Genomic DNA, 25,936 nt, shown 5'->3' on the forward strand with positions numbered 1-25,936 from the left:
AGATGTTATTGTGATAACCTATGGAGAGAGAAAGCTATTCTCTCCTGTGTGATTTCTTCCTGCTCTCTACCAGGTCTGTGGACCTGAAGGTCCCGGCCAGCTCTTCTGCACAGTGGGGCAGGCCAGGGTGCACTACCAAATCCCTGACTTCAATGTGAAGAGAAGTCAGGATCTGTTATAGCCTCAGGCATAACTATACCTGTTTGAAACAGAAAAGTTTTCAGAGCCATTCAGCCTCCACAGCAGGTGGGGATGGAAGAGGCATTTATTTGGAGGGTAATTTCCCTAAGCAAACTCTGAAAGGGAAGTAGAGACTTTGGTGACAGTGAATCAAAGAGCACTCTTCATGAATGGGAGAAACATTGAAGAAGGTTTTTACATGCATTTATGTGAAACTTTGTCAATTCTATTTCTTCCTGAAAAAGAATAATACTACCGGTTGAATGGAAACAAACAGGAMATTGAGTTTGTAGTCAACACACATGATTAAATTACATGGACACTTTGCTAGAAATATTTTAGTTAAACATTTTTCAGAGTGATCATTATTGTTCAGAAATAATTCTTTTTTTCCAAAGTACCAACTAAATTGTTTTTAAATTAAAACCTGCATCTTGAGCTTAGAACTACCCTGGAATGGGATGGGACCTCTACTTGCTCAAGGGTAAATTGAAATTTTCCGAGTGAACCTCAAATTTCTTTTTAAAGAATGTGATGGAATTTTCTCCAAATTAATCGAGTCATTAAATAACTTGACAAGAATTACACTGCTTTGTAATGTTCRATTGCAAGTTGATCCTATCTAATCCATTGTCTTCCAAATGGATTTTCAGAGAGTTAATTCTACTTAGTATGCTAAGATCTGAAGTTACATAAAATTCATGTTTGACTTTGAAGAATTTCAGAGGTGAAAACAATGGACCAAAAAGAAAAAAACTGCATTGCAACACATCTTTTATTTTTAATGCTAAGTGTTTTATAGTTAACATTTTTTTTCTGTTGAATGCTTGGACAGTTTTGCTTTTTTCTATTTTTTTTTTCAATGAGAATTGTATGTTAACTTTTTTTGTGGTCACCCAACTGAAGTAGCAAGGTGGTTAGAGACACCAAGTATATGGTTATCAAACACTATCACAGTTACCCTGTCTACATTCTGACTGCATAAAGGATATTAATGGCACACTATTTCTAACAGTTTACCCAAAGAAAGTTCTTCATGCTGCCATCTCCTTTTAAAGAGAAGCCATCATCAGATTACAGACAAAGAAGAAACATTCMTTCTTTGACTAGATTAATCTTTTTGAGTTTGCATTTTTGAATAGTAATGGTGAAGTCAGATCATCATTGTTAGGGAAAAATTATAAGGAGAGACTTTGTGCTAGACTGTTACTATAACCACCACTTCTCTTTCTCTGCTTTCAGAGGCTGGCAACAAGAAACTAAAGAGCACGATACAAAGAAGCACAGAGACAGGGATGGCAGCAGAAATGAGAAGTCGAATGGTTCGACAGCCAAGTCGGGAATCCACTGATGGCAGCATAAATAGTTACAGCTCTGAGGGCAAGTAAGTAGCATTAAAATATGAGTGTTGTTGGGAAAGTTTTTAAACTTTTAAAACTTTTCCAACTTTTAAAAAAGTCTTTTTAAGAAAACTGATGAAATATGAATAAGAAGACCTAGTCTGTGAATAGAAGTCCCAGCATTGTTTGCTTTGAATAGCTTTATGTCCAAATTCTTCCTCTTGAGAAAATGTTTGTAAATTAAATTATTTTAAGTATTTAGGCAATTTCTTGGAAATTGAAATTGAGAGAGCACTTCTTAAGGAGTCACATTTTGCCTGCCATACCATCGCTGAGGTATTTTGTTCCCCRAGAAAGAACTAAATTCAGAAAACATTGTTCAAAGAAAAACATAGGGGTAGTTTTCCTTTAGCTTATGTTTGGATTAATTTAGAGTTAAACTTCAGATGTGGTATGTAAAGCCTGCGATATGAAACTCCTTCAGTAATACTGTATACAAAGAAAGTTTAGCTTGGAGTTAGTCCAGTTCTCTTATTGAGAACTTTAAAACCAGCATGCAATGGCACCATCAGCTAAAATCAGGCACTCAACTGTGGGTAATGGGGCAGCTGTTTTAATTCACTGTTGACATAACTAAGTACGTAGGAAAGGCGAACAAAGGCAGATTTGCCACAAAAATATGTATGAATATTTCAGCCGCCTCACAGATTTTAGTGAGACTCTGCCTTGTTTGCAAGTGCATCCTGGTCACTAGAGGATTCTTAGAAGTGAGAAGACTGCTGTTTCCCAAAGTGGAAACAGGAGTAGGCAAATCTACGCTGTGGACTAGAACTGGTGAGGCCCCAATAAACTGGTAACCCTGCTGGGGACTGGCCCATTTCCTTACTCAGAAATATGGGAGAGGTGGGAATCCAGCACTGAAGAGCCAGATGCCTCTAACAAGCCTCCATACCGCTCTCAGTACCTTCGTATGTTAGATTTCCTGTCAGCTGATCACCGTTGTCTTGCCTTTCAGATTCATACTTTTGGCAACAGTTCCCTAACCTTTGATTTTATTTTCATCCTAGGCTTCTTGTCTGGTAGAGTTCCCATCTTTTCTGGTTGATTTCTGGCCCTCAACTAGTTTCTGCCTCCAAACCCAATTTGAGCAAGAGTTTAAATCTAATTACTGTCCTTGATCCAAGAGAAAATCCACATCCCTTTTCCAAGACCAGTGACATGAAAAGAAGACTATTGTCTAGCAGTATGATAGGAATCCTAAGAGGGTGGGCCTAAGAAGGCAGAGTGTAACAAAACTTCCTGAATTAAAGAGCAAAGAGTTAAATGTAATTTTCTAGACTGAAGAAAAATATACCTTAAACAGAATAGAAAACCACAGGCAAAAGGGATAAGGATTCAAGCCAGAGGAATATGTTCRTCGTAGTGGTGTACTTTGTGACTTAGAAGAATTAGAATTCTGAGGTCTTTCATTGAAATTTATAATTGTATGATTTTACTCAAGATTGACCATCAGGTATTCTGCAAGCTTGCAATTTTGTAGACTCATGTGAGTTTAGAACAGCTCTGGATTTACTCCATAGTGAATGAAGATTGCATTGATTCTTGTAAGAATTATTGAAGAATGCATAGATTCTTATAAGAAAGACAATCAATAAAACAATATTCTACTTTATAATCACTTCCCATCAAAATCAATAAGAACTTAATATTTGAGTTGGTTGAGTGTGCTGTTCACTCTTGACATTATGGTAGGCAGATAATAAGACCAGGAAAGCAGCTTGAAGAAGAATATGTTTGCTGTGCCAGTGCATGACAATTCAGTTTGTGTCCTGAAGGACCTTTAGGTGTCAGCTTGATTGACATCAAGATCTGGGTTCCAAAATATTTTGGCTAAGGAATGGCATTATCTTTAGATTTAATCCACAGTAGCACTGCCTTCCTGTTTACTGCCTTATATACATTAGTTTTCCCTGTATATCCAAACTGATTTAGTTGGGATTTGGATGTATGTATAGAGATAAGACAGTATGCAAGGTAAATCAAGCTTTCCAGAATGCAGAAATTTCAGTGTGGAGTGATGTGCAGTCAGCATTTCACAGTTTATGGGACATACATTTTTATTTGGTCTTTTGTAACTTTCATCCTTATAAATGATATGGAGAAAGAAAATGATACTTCTTCTTGTGGCATGTTTGCTTTGTCAAAAGATTGGATTCTTTTGAATCRAGTTGCGATCCTTTGCCATTTGCTCTAGAGAAATGATCAACAGCAACAGTGTCCTGCTACGCTGAATACAGGCAGAAAGTTAGGGCAAGCAGAAATGCAGAGAATGGAGAAAAGCATGTGGAAATATTTAAAAGGAAGTAGGGACTATGGAACTGGAAAAGGAAGAGAATGTAGACAATTCTACTGGCTGAGAGTGAGGGAAAAGTCTGGAAGAAAGATAACAAAGTGAACAAAGATATTTCATCGTCATTTTTGATGGGTTCAGTTTTCATAGTTGCAAGTAAAGTTACTATAAACAAACCTGCATGTGAATAAATGTTGGAGGCACTCATTTTGATCCTTCATTGATTGCTGATGATCCAGGACTGTTTCTGGATTCCAGTTCACCTCTTTCAGATACATACTAGTTGAAACAGAGCTCTGCAAACATAAAAAATACCGAAATCCTAGCCTAAACTTGGACTAAACATAGAGTGACTGGAAAACCACAGCAGATGACCAAAATCATATGTTTTCCATACTACCTTTTTTCAATTGTCTGCTAGAATTTCAAATATGTTTCATAGTGTTCCCATAGTGAAAATCATCAGAAAATGCTGACTAAATGAAATCCTTTGTGTGTGTGATTTCAGGAAGCCACAGTAGGCAATCCATATAAGATTGCACAAAAATTCTAAAACTGACATTTCCGAATCAGCTGAATTGAGGAACCAATGTTGAAGTACCAGAAGCATCTCACAAAATGTTTGCATGGCCTGTGTATTCAAGCAGAATATAATCTTGTACTTTGAGCTCAATAAGTATATTAAATCTTGTGAGGCTTTTTTCTGTTTTATAATACAAGGCCATTCCTAGCTTATTCACTTGTCAGGCTCTTCAGTGCTCCTGGAGAACTCCCTGGCCAACAGCACTTGCATTTGTTTCCATATGTGGAAGTTTCACTTAGATTTCTTTGGGGTCCACAGGAGATAGCTTGTTCCTAGTTTTGCAGGACAATTTATGATTACATATCCTGGGCTAATTGTGTTCTATAATAAGTACTTTAGAGAAAATTCTGCAAGACAAAAAGAATTATTACTATACTTATGCTTAACCTGCTTTTATTTTGCTCCAGCTTAATATTCCCTGGAGTACGGCTGGGTGCTGACAGTCAATTTAGTGATTTCCTCGATGGACTTGGACCTGCACAGTTAGTAGGCCGACAAACACTAGCAACCCCTGCCATGGGTAAGAATAATATATTCTCTTATGTTAGATGAGTAATAGTCATTAACTGAAACATAATACACACTGCCAGACTACAGGAGCCAAAAGACTTTTACGCAGTGGCTTCCTTCACTTTAATCATGAATGTCCTGTTTGCTAATACTGCTAACACTGGCAGCCAAACTGAGGTGAAAAGCAGGATTTGATCCGTATGTGAGGTGCCTGCTCCTCTCACTTGCATTTTGAAATAGGCATTGGTTGCACTTTGCTTCCCACTCACAGTTATTGTGGTTTCTCCAATCTTAGTTTACTGYTGAATCTCAGCACTTTAAAATTTATACTTCCTTGCCACAGATTATATTGGATGTGATAGTTTCTTGCCAAGTGCTGCATTTGCCCAAGCTTCATTCATCCTGAAATAACTCTAGAATTTGATATTTCAGTCCCCATTTGCAGTGCCCAAATATCAGTTGCAGTGCCCAAATATCAGTTGTTGATAAAGCCAGTGTTTTTAATGAAAAAGACAGAAATTCTTTTCTACAACAGCTGCTTGGGGCTATATAGGATTGCTTCTATATCAGAAACCAGTCAAGATTTCCATAATAGCATTAACTTTACACTGGTTACAAATAAGGTATAAGCTGTGCAGCAGCATAACACTGTAAAAGTATTTTTTTTAAGAGTTTGATAAGTACGTGAGCAATTCTTAGATATGCTTCAAATGTTACATACTAAAGGTGCAAACTATGGAGTTCTTGTCACCTCTGCTGCTTGAATCATACTGTTCCTGTTGGAAATTATAAATGGTCAATGTTCCAGTAAAGTTGTCTCAGATTAGGTACTGGAAGAGCCACTAAGATGCTTCAGAGGAAGGAAAGAAAGATGGGAAGAAAAATCAGGGAAAAGAGTGTTTCCCCCCAACTCTTGAAAATGAAAAGGAAACTTTCTTGAGAACACTTTGATTACTCCACAAATAGCTGTGGCTTGCCTAGCACATTATTAAGCACCAAACCTTATAAATGCATACATATTTTTACTTAGAAAGAGAAGATATTTGTGATATTATTCATCCAAGAAGAACCTAAGTGGCTCAGTCAATATGGATTAGCGGCATAAATAAACATTTAGATCCATCTGTTTTTGCATTTTAATTTTGTTTTCTGTGCAAATATTTTTTCTGCAGATGTTTATAGTATGCTATAATATGTTAATATGTTTATTTCAAGTTGTTTTCTTACGAAAGGCTCAAGCAAAGTTTTGGGCCAAAAAAGCACTCGGAAGTGCTTCTTACAGTTTTCAGAAGCTCTTTGGTGTGGCCTCCTTTAGTCAGTGATGCTCTGGAAATGTTTGTATTGCTGCTCCCCCTGCTGCCTGCCTGTAGCATGTAGGTTTTATTCCGCCAGGCAACATTGGGATGTGCTCTTAAAACGGTTCACAGCAATTTTCCTAGGGATTATTTTCAGTGCAACACAGAACTCTGTTTATTCAAGGAAAGTCTGAGAGATAAGAAAAAGTCTTCCTTGTTGCTCTGTCATACCTCAAGTGCCAAGGTATAAACACTTCTTCAATCTACTGTTAGACAAGCACATGAAAATCTCATCCCCACTTAATTTCAAAACGTAGTGTTTTTAAAACTGAAAATCCCAAAATCTGTGATTTGGGAGTGCTTATAACTTTATTTCAGGGCTTTCATATTAGATATATAATATTATTAAATCATTGTGTTTATGGATATAAACTTTTTGTTYGCTTGTTTGCAACAAGTGTCATATAGCTGCACACATCATACTGTATATTTTTGAGGCTAAGTCACTTATTAGAAACCTGTTCAGCTGATTCCAATATATGCGATGATAAGGAGATCTGATGTTTTGAGCATGACTCCATCGTTAAGACATTCTCTCTTCTGTTGTCTTTTAGTAGTCTAGATCAGAAGAGAACTTAGTCCCAGACTATGCAGCTTTGCTTTCATGCAGCTGTAACTATAAATGTCATTTGGCAGAACTCAGCCAGCGAGATGACCGGTTGGCTACTCAGTGGTCTATGTAAGAAAGCAGATGAGTTTTTGAGCACATTGAGTGATTTTATTGCACCAGCCTGGGTGTCAAATATTGATAAATACAGGGAAAATCATCAGTCCTGCACTTCTTAGAGACCTTTAGAGGAACAGACATCATGGACTCTGGAGGGCAGCACATCGTTCTCTGAAGCTGCACTATCACCTTGTGCCTCATCTGCTTGGCTTTTCTGCCTACACTGAGAATGCTATCAGACAACTAAAATTCCTGAGGTTTACCAAGTTGGCCTGTTTCACTTATTGTCCCTCCTGATGCATCAGATGAGGAGCATTCATACTGTCAGCTCCTGCATCTCAGCTTGGAGGCAGAAGCTTCCAGCTTAGGTGGTTTCTGAACCACCTTTAGGTTCAATGAGAGTGGGACTACTGTAGAGGACTAGCCCACAACAACAGTTGTCCTAGGCAGGAAGTCTCTCCRTAGTTCATCCATGCAAAATTAGGTGATTGGGTGTTTTATAGCTCTGCTTTAAAGCTTCCTTCCCTCCCTGGATCACAGCATCAATACTGGTCTCTTCTATAAGCTGTTTACTAAGAGCGAACAGTGCTTCCTACATATGTGTCTTTATTCCTATTTTAAGGATGAAAAAATGTAAGGAATAAAGAGAAGTGACAAGCACAGCATCACCTAGCAGACAACCAGCTAACTAGTCTYTCTGTTTCTCATAGCCTATCCCTTAAGCCATACTTCTCTAAATGTGAGTTTCTTTCTTCTCCCTCTCAGGTGATATTCAGATTGGGATGGTGGATAAAAAGGGCCAATTAGAAGTAGAAGTCATTAGAGCTCGGGGCCTCACTCAAAAACCTGGCTCCAAGTCGACCCCAGGTAAGGGAAGATAGTATGTGACTGTAAATCGAGAATGTGAAATATCCTGATGAACAGGAGATTGGAGACCTTTGAGCTCGTCATTAGCTGTCACCACATTGGCATTTGTTTGATTTGCTTTTCAGCAGTGGATATATCCTTTATACCTATGTTCACATCTTACCACCTTATATCTGTTAATTGCATGCAACATTTCAAGGAATGATTTTCGACAATGCAATATGTCCTTTGGAAGGAATGTTTGCAGAAGTATTCTGCATATCTTAGGCAAATCTTATCTGTCAAAGAGGCTTTGCAGATGAAGTCCTTTGCATTTTTTTTCCAAAATAAGAGATGGAAACAGATGGAAGTGGTTTGAACAAACAGGGTGATAAAGCCACATGCCAAGGTCTTCTGTGGAACAACAGTGCTTCAAAATAGTAGGTTGCACCAGTGCCAATAACTTTTATAWTGAATGGGATTTAGTAAGAAAATTATTTTGAAACTCTAGTTATTAACAAAAATCTTTATTAGAAGAGATTTGTGACTTCTACCACAGCCACTAAAACAATTGGAAGAATTGTTCTCAGAGCACATTTTGCCAAAATGGTACTTTATAGCCTGCTTTGGAGCTTAAAGTGAGAGAGCAATGAATATCCTTTTTATCTGAATGTCTTAGTTTTAACATTCCTTTCAATTTGACATCAGAGTCTCTGATATATCTCTGACCCCCAGACATACACAGAAACTTCACAGTAACTAACGGTGACAACTAATTCCTGGCAGACAAAAGTGTTTTTAAATCAACGGACATGAAACAGAATTGTTATTATTAACATCTTGGATCATTAAATTCAAGATTTATAAAATCAAACTGATTTCTTATGCTCTCTGTCATTTATTTAATGAATGTAATTGCATTCAGATTATATAGTGAAGATAGCGTGTGTCATTTTCTTTCCAGTCTACTTCCTTTTATGGCATTTGTCCTCCAGCTGATAAGTGCAATGTAGAAGGGTTTATGTCCAAACATAAAATTCATGATGTTCTGTTTGCAGCTCCGTATGTCAAAGTGTATTTATTAGAAAATGGGGCATGCATAGCTAAGAAGAAGACAAGAATTGCACGGAAGACCCTTGATCCTTTGTACCAACAGACACTGGTTTTTGATGAAAGTCCACAGGGGAAAGTCCTTCAGGTCAGTTGCTTCTTAATCCCATTTTAGGCTATCATTTAGTAAAGCATGTACATGTTTACTTAACTTTAAGCAAYATGAGTAACCCCATTCCAACTCACTTCTTAGCATTTAATTTTATAAATACCAGCAAACACATCCTTGTGGCTTGTGGTTCCAGACCTGTGAAATGTCTGGCTGTATTAAACATTTCTCTTTTGTTGACTCTTTCTTCAGTCCTGCCATTAGGTTTTCCTACAGGAAGGAGCAATCGTTCACTCTTAAGAATAACAATTTCCTTACAGGACCCATAATGAAATACAGTAGGAGTGCACATGGGAGTACAGATTGTGAGACAATGCTGAACCTGCATTTCTGTTCTTACAGGTGATAGTTTGGGGAGATTATGGCCGAATGGATCACAAATGCTTCATGGGAGTTGCCCAGATCCTTCTGGAGGAACTTGATCTGTCCAGCGTGGTAATAGGCTGGTATAAATTATTTCCACCTTCATCGCTAGTGGATCCAACCTTGACTCCCCTGACACGCAGGGCTTCCCAGTCATCTCTGGAGAGTTCAACTGGGCCTCCCTGCATTAGATCATAATAGCAGGTGCTGTCTCATAAAAACATCACCCAGGATAACAAGTGGAACCAGATCACACCATCAAAAACACTGTTGGAAAGAGACAATCACTTCTGTTTTTGCTTGTAGTAATTATCCAAAAATATGTCTGAGTTGTTTGTTAAAAGATGGCTTAAATTGACAGAAAAGAAGGTGTATCACATACATACAGTCAATCTATTAGCAGCTGTCACTGATGCGTATAACGATCCAAAAAATAAAAGASAGAGGGACCTTTAGATTCTAATCAAGTCAAAAATTAGTCAAACTGGAAGCTTTCACTCTGTTAACAATGTTGTATTTTTCACATTTTGACAGAGCCCTTAAGCAGTGTTATCTTCCTGGTGTTTCAGCAGTTTTTCTGTACTTGTTACTTTCACTAGTTCTTTTTTCTTTTTTTTTTTTTTTTTAAGCCATGTGATTCTCTTAGTTTTGTAGAAGGCCTCACAATGTTAACAGAGACCCTTCCTTTCTTTTTCTAAACCAAACAAACAAACAAAAAAAGGGCTGAAGTGTATTTCTATAAGCATTGCTTAAAGTGTTCAACAGCCACAATTTTATTCCAGTTCAAATTGTTTCTCGGTTCTGATACTTCAGAGTCTTTCTTGTGGAGACCCAGAGCAAATGACCAACCAAGGTTATCTTCTTAGAAATAAATAATCATCACAGTGCCACTTTTTCTTTCTAAAAAGCAGATAYGTTTGCATTATATATAATAACTTCTATGTTTATGTTGTTTTGCATGGAAGAATTTTGAAGAATTCTGCAACTAATGCTGGAGACTGGTAAAAAAGCAGCTTTAGTCATAGTTTTGACATTGAATATGTTACTGGTAATGCAATTTTCCTCCTAGAAATGGAGAGGAAATAGTTACATTTCTGTGTATAAATGTATATTTGACTTCCCAAAATGTTGACCAGGAATGGATTGAGCATATGACACTTTCAGCTGTACCCAGGCTTCTCTGATGTGTGTCACTTCAGACACACTTGTCTGCCCTGGATAGAGCATGGTATGAGTTGTTCAATGTTTCACTGGAAATTCCAGTTGAAATATTCTGCACTTACTAATGTTTTTATCAAATTTTAGTTTACATTTCTTTGAGATTGATGCAAGCACAAGGCTTGATTTTTTAACGCAAGATATCTTACTTTTTGGAGAAAAAAAATAAAGTCAAATTTCAATTTGCTTTTTATTCATTTGAGTTCTTGGCCTTGAAATCCCTTGTGATTTTCTGTAAATGTGCTAAAAACTGCAGACTCTGCAGGTGCATTGATATGTTTCCCTTCCTTTTACAGGCCATTCAATTTTGTGATCACACAAATAGAGCAGCATGACTTGGAACTGTTCAAAGCTGCATGCACGTTTTGTAAAAAGAAATGAAAAAGGTTATTTAATAATGTATGTTAGCTCCACATAGACCAGCTTGTATGTTGCATGTACTTGTACAGTTTGCTCGTAATTACTATACTGAAGTAACCAAGAAATCTAAGCCATCCATTTTTCTTATAGACATTTTGCAGGTTTTAGCCAGGCTAGGTCTGTGAGTCTGGTGCTAAATGTCTATAGATGGACTTTATTTTTTACCCTATGGAAAACGTGATGTAGTACGGACCAAATTCCTTCTAATAAATATTTTGGTGTAGATTCCTACTGTGGGGCTGTAACACATGTAGAAACTGTGTACACACTAGGTTTTAATTCATAGACATACTGCCTGCACCAAGTGAACTATTTATTATTATTCAAMACGTCGGAATTATTCTGCCCATCTTTCCATAGGGCACAGATTGATTACTGCTCGACCTGCTGAGCAGGAAGAACTCAACCATTGGTGCACTACTACTAGATTCCGTTCTGTCTTAGTGGCCAAAAACCAACTAGTTATAATTCAATAGTATCTTTCTATTTTGACCACTTGTCTTAACACTCCCCTGTGCTTTTAAATGAACTTCCAATTCATGTTATGTAAACATGTTTAATAAAATTTCCTTTTCATGTCCAGTGTAGTAGTTGTGCTCTCTGTATGTTCTGAGGTTCATCTGTGATTCTGCTCGCCGCAGGACTGTGTGAAATGTGTTAAGGAACAGTAAAATGATAAGTAATTTCTGTGGTTCTTTTGATTGATGTAATAGCGTATGTTGAAATCTGGGGCCAAAGACTGAGGCCTGGTGAAAGTCATGTTTGGCTGGTTTCCTTTGCACCAAGAAAGGAGCCAAATTGTGCTCTCATTCATTGAATCAGGCAAATTGAAGTCAGTTYGCCAAATTACCTTCTGGTGATGTCAGCAAATTTTGGTTGAGTGATACTGCATCTGCTTACTCTAGGTCAGCTGAGCAGTATGTGTTGGAACTAGGCACTGGGTGTGTGCTGAGCTTGTAAGGCATAAGAACATTTTCTGATATTCTGCACTTATTTAAATCCAGAAATATGCCAATGTTGTGTAATGTCATTACACTTTATAACAATTTACCTGAGAGCAGAATTTGGCACTAATTTTTACTACTAGAAAAGCAAAGATTATGTACTTCATTTGATTTTAGTTTTCCATGTCCCACAGATACCTGAACACAACTTTAAAATAACCTGAAGACAGTATTGCCTCACTTTGAACACTTTTGTTAATTACTTTATTTAACTGAATACATGGTTAATCTATTGAAAAAAATGAATAATTAAACATGGTAAATCTCTGAACAAAAGGAATGCTACATTTCTGCCTCTGTGTGCTGGGAGTGCTCTTTTTAAACATAGAACTCATCACAGGCAAAAGCCCTCACTTTTGTAAATCRTAAATTTGGATATTGTGTCCAAAACTGGGATATCTTTTCCTTTCTGATCCTGAGCAATAAATACAGTTTAGCTCTTTCAGTTCCCCCTAGAAAATGTGTCATCAAATAACATGTTGAACCATTTTATGGTGTTTCTGATCAACAGGGATCATAAATGCATAAAAATTCAGGGGAGAAGCAGTGGACTGTGCTAGATAAGCTGTGTGYTGCTCTCCTTTTCCAGGGACTGCTGCATTTTACAAGCTCATTGCTGAATATTGGGATTATAATACGAAAATAAATCAACTTCTCTTGTGATATTCCCTGGGGAACTCTGTTCTTGCCTTAAACATAATTCGCAGAAGGGGAAACAAAGGTACTAAGCTCATAATTCCCRAGATGAAAACAGGCATATATTTTCCTTGTGATAAGTAAATGCTCTAGAATTTATATCAAAATGTAGATTTAGTGTCTCATTTGTGGGAGGCGAAAAAGCTTTGGGCCTAGACCATTGCTGAGAGCAAGCAGAACAACCAAACTTAATCACCACCTTCCTTCATAGTTCCCAGAGAAATTACACATACACAGTCTTGTACTATTTTCACTAATTACAGACTTAAAAGTCAAGCTCAAGCCTAGGTATGCTATATATGTGTATATATATATATTTATAGCCAATGTGAAGAAAAGTTCAGAGTGGATCTGTTCTTCAGTTGCCGTCAGATGTTCTGCACACTCCAAGATTTTACTACTAGCCCATAGCTCACCCTTTCTGAGCTCTGCTGTTCTACCTGTGGCTGTTCTCTGCTTGCTCCTTTGTAGTCACCACTCTACTGTGTATGGCCTGCTTAGCTCTGGCCAAAAGGATTACGGGCCTCAATACACTTACTATGCCTTAAGTGAGGAAAGGCAGGCCAGAGGGCAATGTGGCTCTTCCCGTTAAAAGGAACCAACCACTCATCCCATGTTACTCTATTGTAAGGCTGCAAACACTGTAGAAAGTCACTGGCAATAAAGTAGATGGGTGTTAAAAGGAAGGACTTGGTTTCTCAACTCAAGCAGTGAGTATTGTGACTGCCTTGAGTGACTGAAACACAAGTAACATATATCAAGCCTAACAAAATTCCCAGATAAAACCTCTCTCCCAGCCCTACTACTTCTCTCTAGAAGAAAAAAAGAAAAGGAAATACATAGATCATGTATGTATTTTCTCACTGGATGACCACATATGCTGGTAGTTAAGTGCTATGGTTATGAAAGATGTCTGTGTAGCAGAATATCATCAAAATCTTTTTTCTTTTTCTGTGTTTTTTGATCCAGATTCTTCCTACCTGAGGGATAGGAGGTTAGCTGCATTTACTCTTTCTGTAGTTTAACCCCTGAGGAAGATTCATCGCCTGAATGCACAGCCTGGTGTCTAACTAAATGCCCCTGAGTTAGGTACGTCCTGTCAGGTGCTTTGATTTCCTACCAGACGTGTTCATCAGAATATTAAGTGTTAGACATCCTGCCTTCCTCAGTCAAAATGTGTAACACGCAGTGCCAGTAGTAACTAAGAGAAAAGTTAAAAGGGAACAAGACTACAGACTGTAGATGGCAGTTTACTGCAGCAAATCAGGTGAGTCAAATTCTGTATATTTGTAGTTATATTTTTTTCTAGTACCTGAAAAGTATGCTCAAAAGCTGAGTGTCCTGGAGGTTTCAGTTCTTAGTGTGCTGGAAGTGAGTCAGCTGAGGGKTTTTTTTATATATATTTATTTATTTATTCACATTTATGGACATTGGCTTCTGATTGATTTTGAAAACCTGAGTACTATTCTCTCTGTACCTGCATTCTCTTATGAATAAAATGGGGATAGGTGTAATTCGCCATTTCAGACATAAAGGGCAGAGCATAAATGTGGAAAATGCAGCTGAGAGGTTTCTAAATACGAGACAGACATGCCAATATCACATCTTGTCCTGCATCCTGCACTGGAAAGTATGAGAAAACAATGTCTTTCCATACTAAAACTTGYCATTAAATTTCAGCTGCAGCCAAACAAGAACTCTTTACCCACAAACCTAAGCAGCACACTATGGTCTTCTTCAGTTTGTAACATCTCCATCTAAAAAAATTTTCTTCATACAGAAAATGTGTCCTAGACCTACATCTGCCAGCAAGTATGGCAGCACTGTCATCACCTCTGTGTTTCCAGTATCCCCACGGTGGTCCTGGTCACTGTTGTCTGGCCTGGCTTGCCCAGGCTGTTTCTTTACAGCAGTTCTCCACAGACTAGAGTTGCCATGCACATGCTACAGTACAACCTATAAAAGTTGGAATAATCCCATTTAGAGCAAGGCTACCTACTCATACAAGGGTCAGTAAGATTGTCCTAGGTATTTTAAGAAATCTTTTCAAATAATATGACCCTAAAATACTAAGGTTTTGTGAATACAGCAAGTATTGTAAATGAGAACTTTAATTAAAATATTATGGTATGTTCTTAAAAAAAAAAAAAAAAGAACAGTTTTAATATCTGTATTCGCATACTGCAGAAAGTGTCTGCAATGCAACCATGGTACTATTACACTAATGTGTAAGGACAAAACAGACTGATTATTAGTTTAACAATGATGTCTGTGTATTGGAGGGGGGAGTGTCWGAAAATAAATGTTTCCTAAACATTTAGTTACCAAGAAAAGTCTGCTGGAAGCCAACAGCAGCATTATCCACTCTTTGAGCTGGTATTTGCTAAAGCTCCAGCAACAGGAATCAAGAGATAGCATAAGAACTTCATTTGCCAATTTTAGAAAGTACTCAATTTTTCTCACTGAGATATATTCTAAGACTAAACAAGCGACTCCTGAATTCTCAGGAATCAATGGTCAACTCAAAAAAGGCTCATGATGGTGATTAAAATTGAAGGCAGCACTTCAAAACCATTCTTACAACTTGTGGAAGACACTTACGATTTTGAAGGACCAAGAATGTAATTGTCACTGGATGAGAGGAAGTTGGATTTAGAACAAGGCTACAAATGTCCTTCATATGCTATAGCTTAGAAAAACTGGATGTCCATTAGCAATCAATGCTGCTTTTCAACATTTGTAAGCTTTTTTCTTTTTTTTTTCTTTTAATGGAGCAATTCATAGACACCCATGCTTTTCTTTTTGTAGATGGTCTAACGCATGCATAATGCAGCAGCTTAAYTTTAATGAGACTTTAAGCTCAAAAAGTACGTGCTGTGGAAAAGAGAATGTTGCATCAACCCTCATAAAGCAACAGCTAAGAGGGAAAGTCAGGTGTTCTGGGATGGGCAAATCAATGAGTCAAAAATGCAGGCACTCATAGAGGTCAGGGCAAGAGCCTTGAGAGCACAGAATAGGAGAGGGGAGAAATGGTTGTTCCCTTGAGGAGAGGAAAGGGCGAGAACCAGGAAAAAAAGAATAAGGCATCGTTCCTTCGCTCCTGTCTTTGTGACTGAAAAACMGCAACTGTAACTGTAAGAATCTGCTCAAGTTTTTAAAGCCTCACAAGTGATAGTGGATTTCTTCCCAAAGAGAAAGGCCCAGGATTTGGCCATCTCTCTTAATTTAGTACTGGAAACAGAATGGTTGGTGCCATCAGTGTAGATGAGGCTTTCCAAAAAAGTAACAGGGTGGGCAGTTTTCCTTCCTGACAGGTGGCTCTCCAGTTGTTAACAAGCAGTGGAAAATGAAGTTGATGATAGCACAAATAACTTAAAGAACTCCTCTCTACCTAATCTCAAATGGCATATACTGACTGCCACTGCGGAGAACTGCAAGTAGCAACAAGCTTATCATGACAGCTCAAGACTAGCTCGATGATGACTTCTGGTTCTTTTCACCTGGACCTGTGACCAGGCCTGAGAAAAGACCTGAAGATCTGAGAGGGAGTTGAAGCATCTGGTCTCCTACCAAATTTAAGAAACCCTGTGATTCCTTGTTCTTGCTCTTTCTCTAGTCATAATCTCTGTAAACTGTGAAACACAGAAGTTTTTCATAGTTTGATAGCTTCTCTATTTATATCAGCAGTGCATTTGATTCCCAAGTCCTTTGGTGAGAAAGACTAGAATTCTTAAACCATTCATGTTACAAAACAGTATTTCAGGTTTTGATTTGTTATTTTTTCATTCATCATGTAGACACAGAAGAAAAAAGGAAAAAAGCTATTGTGTTTTCTTTGTTAGAAAACTTTAAACATAATTCAATTACAGTCACCTCAGAACTCACGTCTGTGCTATCTATATAATCCTTCAGCATCCTTATACATGCAGGCTTCTTTGTTAAGTTTCTGTTGTGTCATTCAATTTTTCAATAAAACAAACCCCCAAAGGAGGAGAGATATATTTCCGTGGCAGCGAGTGACTCTTCAGGGCTTACCCTTCTTTTGTTTTTCAGTCTAGTATCTCTCTGCAGCACTAATCTTTGCCTTGTTCTTCCACCGCTTAATTGCCCACTACCGGCTCAACTGTATCTTTGATCTCCAGGGAGGACTTGTTGGGTTTTATACTATTTACGTTCCTTCAAGTGAGTAATGGTGATTAAAAAAAAAAAAAAAAAGGGGGGGGGGGGAAGAAGAGTTTTCACCACATCACCTCTCCAGGGCTGCTCTTCAGTTTGTATGTGACTCTTTCAAGACCACCCTTCTTCTCTGTATTGGGAGACCTCATGCACACTGTGCATTTCTTACAGGCTYGGGATGAGATCCTTCTGAGCTGATCAATGTGTGACACCAAACTGAAGGTAATTTTGTGACAAAAGCTGCRCAATACATACATTCAGTAGAGAGGGGCTCCTTCAGGGAAAAGACACCCCAACAAAGCAGTAGCTCCAAGAGCCATGTTTTCCACAGAGACRTGATGATAGCCAAGGTGACAGCTGCTGGTGGCACATACAGCTGAGGCRGCATGCCAGTGACCAGAGGAATTTGCCTTACTCACATATTATGTCTGGTGTATCTTTAGAGTGGATGTGGTAACAAACAGGTCCAGGGTTGGTGTTTTCTGGAAAGCTGGGGATTCCCGAAGAGCAGTCACACAGCAGCTTTGACTCACAGCTTAGTGACAGTGCTCAGATGGGAAAATGAAATTGTGTTCGGGTAGGAACTCAGCCCTAAACCTTGGGATGTGCCTGTGCCCAACATGGTAGTGCCACAGGAGTCCTCAGTACTGCAAGAGATGTGTATGTCATAAGAGACCTGGACGCTGTGAAGAATCTGGGTGCAGCGAAGGGCCTGGGTGCAGCAAGGGATGTGGGTGCAACAAGAGATGTGGGTGCAACAAGAGATGTGGGTGCAGCAAGGGATGATAAGGTGCTGTGAGGGATCAGAGGGTGTCATGAGCGACCTGGGTGCAGTGAGGTTTGCAGATGCTGTGAGGGACCTGGGTGCTGTGAGGGATGATAGGGTGTCATGAAGGGTGTGGGTGTAGCGAGGGACCTTGCTGCTGGGAGGGATGTGGGTGCAGCAAGGGGCTTGGGCGCTGCAAGGGCCCTGGGTGCCGCAAGAGCAGCTCCCGTGCTTCTCTGCCCTGCGCAGGGTGCTCTCTCCCCGCACAGGGCAGAGAAGCCCTGTCCCCAGCACCCACCGCCTCACCGGCCCAGCGGTGCACGCAGCTGAGCGTGGCCGCTGCGCAGCGCCGCTATGAGGAAGGAGCAGGCAGAGCAGAGCGCTGGGCTCCCCCTCGCTGTTCGCGGAGCGCGGGAAGCAGCGAGAACGCCCTGGACATGGAGGACGGGCGAGGGCGGCCGCGCGGGGGCGACAGGGCCGCGGCCGCCGCCGGCGCTCGGGGCCGGCGCCGGAGGGCGCCCCCGCACCGCGAGCCGCGGCCTGCCAGCGCCGCCCCGGCCCGGCACCCGGACGGAAAAGGGGGAAAAGAACGAAAGGAAAAAGGTACCGCGCTCTCCTGTGGAAAAAAAGCTCATGTTTCTTCTTTTTTTTTTTTTAATTTTTTTTTTTTTTATTTTTCCTTTCCTCCTGTGTATCTGCAGCTGGGGTGCTGCCGCACGCTCGCCGAGCATGTCATGGAGCAAAGCTCCCTCCGGTTCGAGGAGTTACATAAATTCGCAATGCGAGGAGGAAGTTGTTTGTGTTTGCAAGTCTGCTCTTCCCGATGATTCAGGCATGATGATGAACTCACCTAAAGCTATATGGCTGCTTTAGGTTGGGGCTGGGGAGCGAGGTCTAATTTGGCCACTGGCTCGCAGTTAGGAGCAAACATAGGACGTGGTTCACGTAGCCCGCCCAGGTGTCAGGAGTCGCAGAAGGGGAGCACGGCTGGAAGGGTGCCACGGGCTCCGGTACCGTGCCAAGCCCGGCTGGAGACAGCGTGCTGTTCTGTCCCACGCTTGTGGCAGCGAGGAGGGAAACACTTGCTTTCCCGAGTGCAAATTACAGAGCTGGATAGCACACAGCCACTGCTAAAACTTTGTGCTCTCAAATTAGCTGGAGAGGCAGGACAGGCTCCTCTGCTGTGCAAGACACGGGGAAGCCAGTCTGCAGCCAACAGAAGGTGTCCCTGGACCTTCTTCCCTTAGCTTCTGGAGCAGCGGCATGACTAGATTGTCATTATGCCCTGGCAATGCCAGAAACCCTTCTTGAGATACCTGGCGGCTGGCCTAAGTTGCAGCAACCTTTAACCTGCTATAACATGCGCTGAAGCGAGGACAGCTGCAGGCAACGCTTACTTCTCTTGAACTATACTCCAGTGCAGAGCGCACATGCTGCCCTGCAGCAAGCTCGTACAGTTGGAGACGGAGAAGGGAGGGCCTTGCCTCCAAGGTAAAGCCTTCAATTACCAAGGCCTCTCACTTCCTCATTTCTGGGGCTGGCAAAGCCTGCCGGCTTTGCTTCATGTGGGTAGGCGAGCAAGATTCAGCAGGACATGTTCAGGGAGGTTGACACCACACCAAGCCCTTCAGAAGCACATTCCTGAACCCGCTCCTCCCCTTGAGGGCATTTTATATCCCAGCCGCTCCCAGGTTTCCCCTCTCTTTAATTACTTTTTTTTTTTTTTCCCTGGGATCAACTCCATATGTGTTTGCGTACATACAGGGATGTGGACTTCTGCCGTGATGGCAGTCAGTGCAGCTTAATGGCCCAGTATCTCACCTGGAGCTTCAGGCTGCAGCCTTCTTTTCAGCACTTAGAGGCACTGTATGTATATACTAGGTAAGGGCAGGACTTGGCTTTTTCTTGCACACAAAACAAGGAAATGCGTTCTGCCATCTCCACAGCTGCCCCAACTACAGCTTTGAGGTCTGGCTGCTGCATTTCCCAGTTTGTAACAAGGTAACAGGAGAAAACGCAGCAGTCACTGGGATGGCTGAAGAATACCTCTTAGAAGAAGGTACAAAGCGATCTGAGAAAATCTTAATAAAAACCTACCAGTTTCCTGGAGATAGCAGTACTTGCCCTGACTCCCTTGCAGGGTGCCATTGGAGCTTGCCTATGATAAAGGAGGCTGGAAGAGGAGAGGCTCCAACTCTTAGACTGGAGGTCCAAGACTCAGAGGTATGCTCCTATGCCAGCATGACTCAGAGCCTAGAGTGGAGAAAGGTGTTTGGGCTCTACAAAGACAGCACAAAATGGCCCAACCCTTGAGAAGTGTTTCGAGACCTTAGACTGGTCTTGTCTCCTGAGTTGAGCTAACTTTTGGCGGATGCAGAATTTCCTGGATGGAAGTGGAACAGAAGGGCTGAACATACCTTGCCATGGGTTTTCTTGTTATTATTTTTCAGTACCTCTGTGGCATTTTTTTTTTCCTTTTGTATCTTTGCATGTTCCAAAAGGGATTGAAAAGAAGTGGAAATGCTAAAGGGTGTTTTGGCTCATTCTGCTGTGTGGAGCTTTTCAGTGCCAAAGTRCTAGTTACCTAGGAAACTGCTGTAGAATTGAATTTGGATAGATGTGTTGTCAACTGCAAATGAGTAGAGTAGCTTTTCAAGAGGTGGGAAAGAGTGTAAAATGTATTGAAGATACAGATGCCTGTAATATGATTTTCAGGTAAGATGGCAGTCATATGTTTTTGACTGGCATTTTCTAGGCACCCTGACAACTGCACAAGGGATTGTGGATGGAGTGCATGACCGTAACTTAAATACTSTTATATGGGGAAGGTGTGTAAGCACTTACCTAAAGGTCAAATCCCCGTTATTTAGAAAGAATGGAGTTAAGGTTGCCGTTAAGCATTTTGCCCATTTTATTGTTTTATTAACATGGAGAATTATGATGATCCAAGGAAACTACTGCCCTTCTGGAGATTTGAGCTGAATTACTGTATGGGAATTTGCAGAAAAGAAAAGACACTAATGATTCCTGTTCAATGGTTGAGCTACAACTGAAGGTTGGTGCAGTGAAGAAAAATCTGATGGCAAAGCTTCTCCTGGAAATCACCAACAGAGTCTAATGGGCCTTTTTTTTTTTTTTTTCTTTATAATGTAGTAGCAAAAATATGAGAGAGCAAATAAATGTTTCCATCTGGGGGAGTTGTTGTGATGTCTCTCAGTTCTCTAACAATRGCTAAGGCTGCAAGTGCCTGTTCGTGCCCAGGGAGGCAGGATGTGGAGCGAGCCATGGCTGGAAGAAGTGAGTAGAGCCGTGGGGGCTTACTCGGGTAGGACAGACCTGCCGCAGTTTGTCCGGTGTTGCTTCTCCTAAACACGTACCAGGTTAGCATTTGGGCTTCTGTTGAAAACCACCTTCCCTGTGTTTCACCTACAAAATGTGCTCCAAGTAGCAGATGCAAACTCTAAGCAGTTTGTTCATGTTCTGACAGGTGTCACCACTTGGCACAACCACATATACTCATCAAAGTTTCTTTGTTTTGTTTGCTGCTTTTTCCCCCTTTCTTTCTCTATGCAGATGAGCACGTTTCTAGCCTTGACAAAGTAGGCTGTGCAGCTGGTTTGGGGTTAGGCAAGTGCAGCGGGTGAGGACTGAGGCAAAACCCTGCTCTTACACTTCTTGCTGGCCCTTGGAGCTGGAGCTTGTTCCTGGTGCTGCCACGGGAGCCACAGGAGCCACAGGTGCTGCCACAGGAGCTTCACCCTGGCCTTGGTGAGGGTCCTCACGCTGTTCRAGCAGCTCATAACCTGTGTCCAGCTAGTGCAAACCACCCCTTGAACATACCCAGGTGCCTTAAGAGAAACCAGCTACTGGCCTGGGCAGGGGGGGCGCAGCACAGTCCATGGCAGCCAAACTCCCTGTCCAGCCTCTGCCTCAGGAACTGAGGTGACACCTGGAGCTGGGCGGCCTTCGCCTGACCGATGCGCACGCACACGTGTGCATAGGCACAAACCCAGGCGGCCTCATCTATTTCAGGCCCCTCTGTAACCTGTGCAATGAATAATGTACAATGAGTTTGTGGTCTACATGTTTATTAAGTGACTCAGTATTTCCAGTGGAGATTTTTTGCTCATGTTTTACTCACATCGCAAAGCCCACTCACTCTTTTATTATCACTAGCAGCAGTAGGCGATAATAAATTATACAACTGCAGTTGACAGCAACTATATCAACAAACAAATTGTATCGATTTTCAGGATGAGTTTAAAGCTCCTCTTACTGCTCCTGCAAATTCGGAGCAAGGGATCTGGGYGTACTGCTGCCGTTAGCAAGCACAGGGCTTACAGGGCTGCAATCCAGGCCCTCCCAAACGTGTTTAAAGGAGCATTTGGCTGCTGTGCACCACTGCTCTTCTGTAGAGCATAGGAGTTTGCATGGGTGAGAGAAAAGTAATATATGTAACTTATGCAAGAGCAGCAGCTCTCGTTTGTTACTGTCAGCAAGAGCTGAAAGATAAAATGTTCCTCGGCCATCAGRTTTAAATCCATTTCTCCAGAGCTGCCTATTCTGGAAAGCATCAGTACTCACTGAACACAAAGCCTTCTAGGCAATGTCTATCACCAGCACAGTTACATCCTGGGTATCGAAAATGAGTTCACACATTCTCTAAATTACTTCAAATCCTGTTTTAAACTTACTATTTCATTAATAATTTGCATGTCTGAGGAGTGAATTGAGCTTGGGTAATAGCAGCCATTCTGCAGCAGCAAATGTACCTGCTTTCCAGGGCAGGGATGAACTTCTGGCAGAAGCAGGTGTAGCGTTAACTGAAATGTGCAGTGTCCTTTCCAAGAGGAACAACAGTGAGTTTGTAGAGAAAATTAATTTCTTAGCAGCATGTGTAATAAAGGCATGTATCAGCCTCCAACCAGAACACTTAYGTGTATGTAGCTGTTGCTTCTCCCCCGTGCCACAGATTATGTTTTCATTTTTTAGTTGATATTTTTCCATCATTAGCTGCAGACACTCTGTGTCTACATGCGAAAATGGGACCAGACCTGTGCCCCAGAGCACTCACCTTGGCATGGAGGTGCTGGACTGGATGCATGGGTTTGGGAGTATCTGTGATGGATGCCATGCTGCAGGCTGCCCCATAGGCACGTGTTGCTCAGAACTTCCCCTCATAGTGATCCTAATCCCTGTGGGTCTGGGACAGGCTGAAGCGATGGAGATCTGACTAATCCACARCATGACTAAGCCTCCAGGGCCTCAGCAGCCTCAGTAACTCATACTTTGAACTGAGGTGCTGGCCACCGTCCTGACATGTTCAACGGGCTCTGCACATTTCCATGCCTGTACGTTGGTTCAAGGCAGTCATGAGTCTTCTCTGTCTGCTGCTTTTGCAGTTCCTCATTTCCAGGGGCTGTTGGCTGCTTGGAGAGGAAGAAGAGCCCTCTGCCAGGGGCACTGCAGAGGCTTCAGCCCAGTTCTCCCCTGGAAACTCATAGAAAAGGGCCCTCAGAGAGACTCAGCACAGGCCCTGGTAGTTGCTGTTGGGACCTCACAGGAGAAGTGTATGCCTGCACTTGGTTGTGCAGGTTTTCTTGGCGCTTGACACCAATAGCTTTGACACCAAGAGCTTGTGGACGGACCTGCAAGCATTTCCTCTTGCAGGAGCACTGATCTCTGCATAAATAAGGCCAATTACAGACATAAGTCAGTTCTTGTTAGCCATATGTCTCCTATCYTATTCATTTCTTAGCATCTTCTCAAAAGAGCATTTGTCACTGTAAAGTCAGTTGGGACATGCAGGTTGCTGCTACTTGGCTTGTATAAGTTTCAGCTTTATTATACAAATTGCTAATTAAATTGGAACATTAAAATGAAGAAAAAAACAGTGATGTAGTGCCCATCACTTATCTTCACACTGTGAGAATCTCTTMTCCAAATGAAGGCAGTATGTCTGGAAATAAAGCACTTTCCAAGTGGCTTCCATTTCAGCATCTGCAGATCGTTCAGTCATTTTTTCATTTTGGTAGTTAATTATTCTCTCGAACAGGCTGAGGTGTTCTGGGGGATTTATTGTGAGCAGAGCATCAGTCTTCCCTACTGAAGGACAGAGATCTCTGCTTTACCTAGGCAAAGCAATATGCTGTATTTTGATGTGAGGGATATTAGATTATGCTTCCTTCTTCTTCCTATCATCTTGCAGAGYTTTCTTTTTTTTCTTTCCCCCTCCCTGATCACTTGTTATCATGCAAACACCTCTGAGTCTGTCAAATTACAAGATTTACCCTGCACGTAGCAAGTGGATTTTAAAGCAACCAGATATTTACAGAGATGATTAAAATGTTTTATTGGATTCCTTCACAAGAACAAGGTGCCCAAGGCCACTGTAATGGACGTATCTTCAAACCGCACACAGACGTCGCAGCCGCCCTTGGTACTGGCAGTGCAGAGTAATTACTCCCACAGCTAACCCTCCTACTTTAGATTAGCTCGCTGTGTTCCTGTTGCTTGATAATGGCTTCCAGCTGAAGAGCAGAGCTCACGTTACTGGTGCTCTCTATCTCCGAGTGAACTGCCTTTCAGATGAGATTGCTTAGTGCTTAATTTAAATTATTTTGCATTATACGTGGATGTCTGCAGCCAGACATGGACTAATCCTGCTTTTTTTTCCCCCTTATATCCAATTCCTAATATGGTTAGAAATTCTAGAAGTTTGCATCTGAGTAAATTATCTCACAGCGTATGAATAAACATAAGAATGATCAACAGGAATAACATAATGTATTCACCTTAATTTTATAACAGTGTATCCACTAGGAACATAATATACCCACCAGATGAAGCGTTAGAATTAGAGAGGTAAATTTGATTAAGCGTTTTTGTTATTGCAATCTCAGTTTCTGATCATATTCTGCCTTSTCTTTATATGTCCTTTACACTGGACCCTCTTTGCTGCCAGAATCCCTGTTTGCTGTATCCCATCTTAAAGGCTTCTAGAAGCAAGAGGAGTACTCAGAGACATGGAAAGTTACTCTTCCTTATTATAATAATGCCATGTAAATGTATTCTGCATCCTCAGCCCCTTCTGTAAATAGAGCCGGACGTGTTATCTTTACATTCCAGGGCTGCTGTTATTAAAACATCTCACACAAACATACACACCACTTTGCATGGAAATGCCCTTCCTCCTGTGTTTTTGGATGGAAAAAGAACAGGCTCTCGCTAAGTATGTGAGGGGCTGAGGAAGAGCAGCACGCAGCCCCGTGCAAGCAGGCGGGAGAGCATGCCTTTATTAGTATAGGAAAAAAGCTATCTTCTTCATCTAGGTTCACTAACCTGATTTCAAAGAGCCGTGAATATTGAGTTGTTTAGTTTTAACTTGGGTCAGCATCTCAAGTTCAAATGTTGTAGTGAACCTGATACTTTAACCCGCAGTAGCGTAACAGGCCCTGGAAGTAAAGGGGCAGGTCCTGCTGCCCTGTGGCTATCACCGATGGCCGCGCTGAAGCCGAGGACGAGCCAGAGATCCACGAGACGCTGCAGTACAATCCCCGGGTGGTCCATCCAGAGGGAGGCTTTAGAGTCAGCAGAGAGAAGTATGGGTCTTTTTTTCACCAGGTCCTCTGTTTGGGATATCCTAGGAGCAGTGGCCAAGCAGCTGGAAGGAGGCTGAAGGCATCTCCTGATCGGCTTGGTCTTGACCGCTGCAGTCATGAGTGCACATCAGCACTTACCTATGACAACAGAGATTTGGTTTATCAGCAGCAGATTTTCATCACTAGCCTGAGCTGCTGTGGTTTCTCCAGTTGTCAGCGGAGGTGTTTGAGGATGGATTGAGCACAGCTGGATGTGGTGACAGTTTGCAGTGCAGGCAGGTCTTCAATAGGCACAGGTCCTGGCAGAGCCCCCCACCAACATCAACACCCTTTGCAGTGACCATGATGGCAGCGATGCTCTCCTGTTTCCATCCCTGTGGATGCATCGCTGCGAAGCAGCATAAGCAATACAGGACAAGGAAGACTTCACTGGACATCCAGGAATACTCAGTGTTGCTATTCCCCGAGAAGTGGAAAGATTCCCRTTAGGTCATGGTTGGCCACCTTTGGAAACCTCGTCTTAAATTTTCATTGCGTCCAGCTTTCTTTRCACAGTACTTACCCTCTTACCTTTAGCCTTAAACTGAGAAGGTGGAATTTAGTTCAAGGCATCAGACTGGGAAAACAGGGTTTGTTTCAGAG

The 25,936-nt window shown here is 41.4% G+C and overlaps 1 protein-coding gene across 42 annotated transcripts in view; it reads left to right on the plus strand.

The window, feature by feature from the left end:
- Positions 1-10,023, plus strand: part of LOC112957610 (regulating synaptic membrane exocytosis protein 1) — a 192,057-nt gene extending 182,034 nt beyond the window's left edge. For all 42 annotated transcript variants that reach the window (XM_026051286.1, XM_026051288.1, XM_026051287.1 and 39 more), the window contains 5 exons: positions 1,423-1,564; positions 4,861-4,973; positions 7,751-7,852; positions 8,890-9,029; positions 9,393-10,023. In XM_026051286.1, the coding sequence (XP_025907071.1) occupies positions 1,423-1,564; positions 4,861-4,973; positions 7,751-7,852; positions 8,890-9,029; positions 9,393-9,611 (716 nt within the window). In that variant the 3' untranslated portion in view covers positions 9,612-10,023. The remainder of the gene's footprint in view (positions 1-1,422; positions 1,565-4,860; positions 4,974-7,750; positions 7,853-8,889; positions 9,030-9,392) is intronic.
- Positions 10,024-25,936: the final 15,913 nt, after the last annotated feature.

This window comes from Nothoprocta perdicaria, unplaced genomic scaffold (genome assembly GCF_003342845.1).
Source record: "Nothoprocta perdicaria isolate Ctin4 unplaced genomic scaffold, notPer1 scaffold_74, whole genome shotgun sequence".
Classification (NCBI taxonomy): domain Eukaryota; kingdom Metazoa; phylum Chordata; class Aves; order Tinamiformes; family Tinamidae; genus Nothoprocta; species Nothoprocta perdicaria.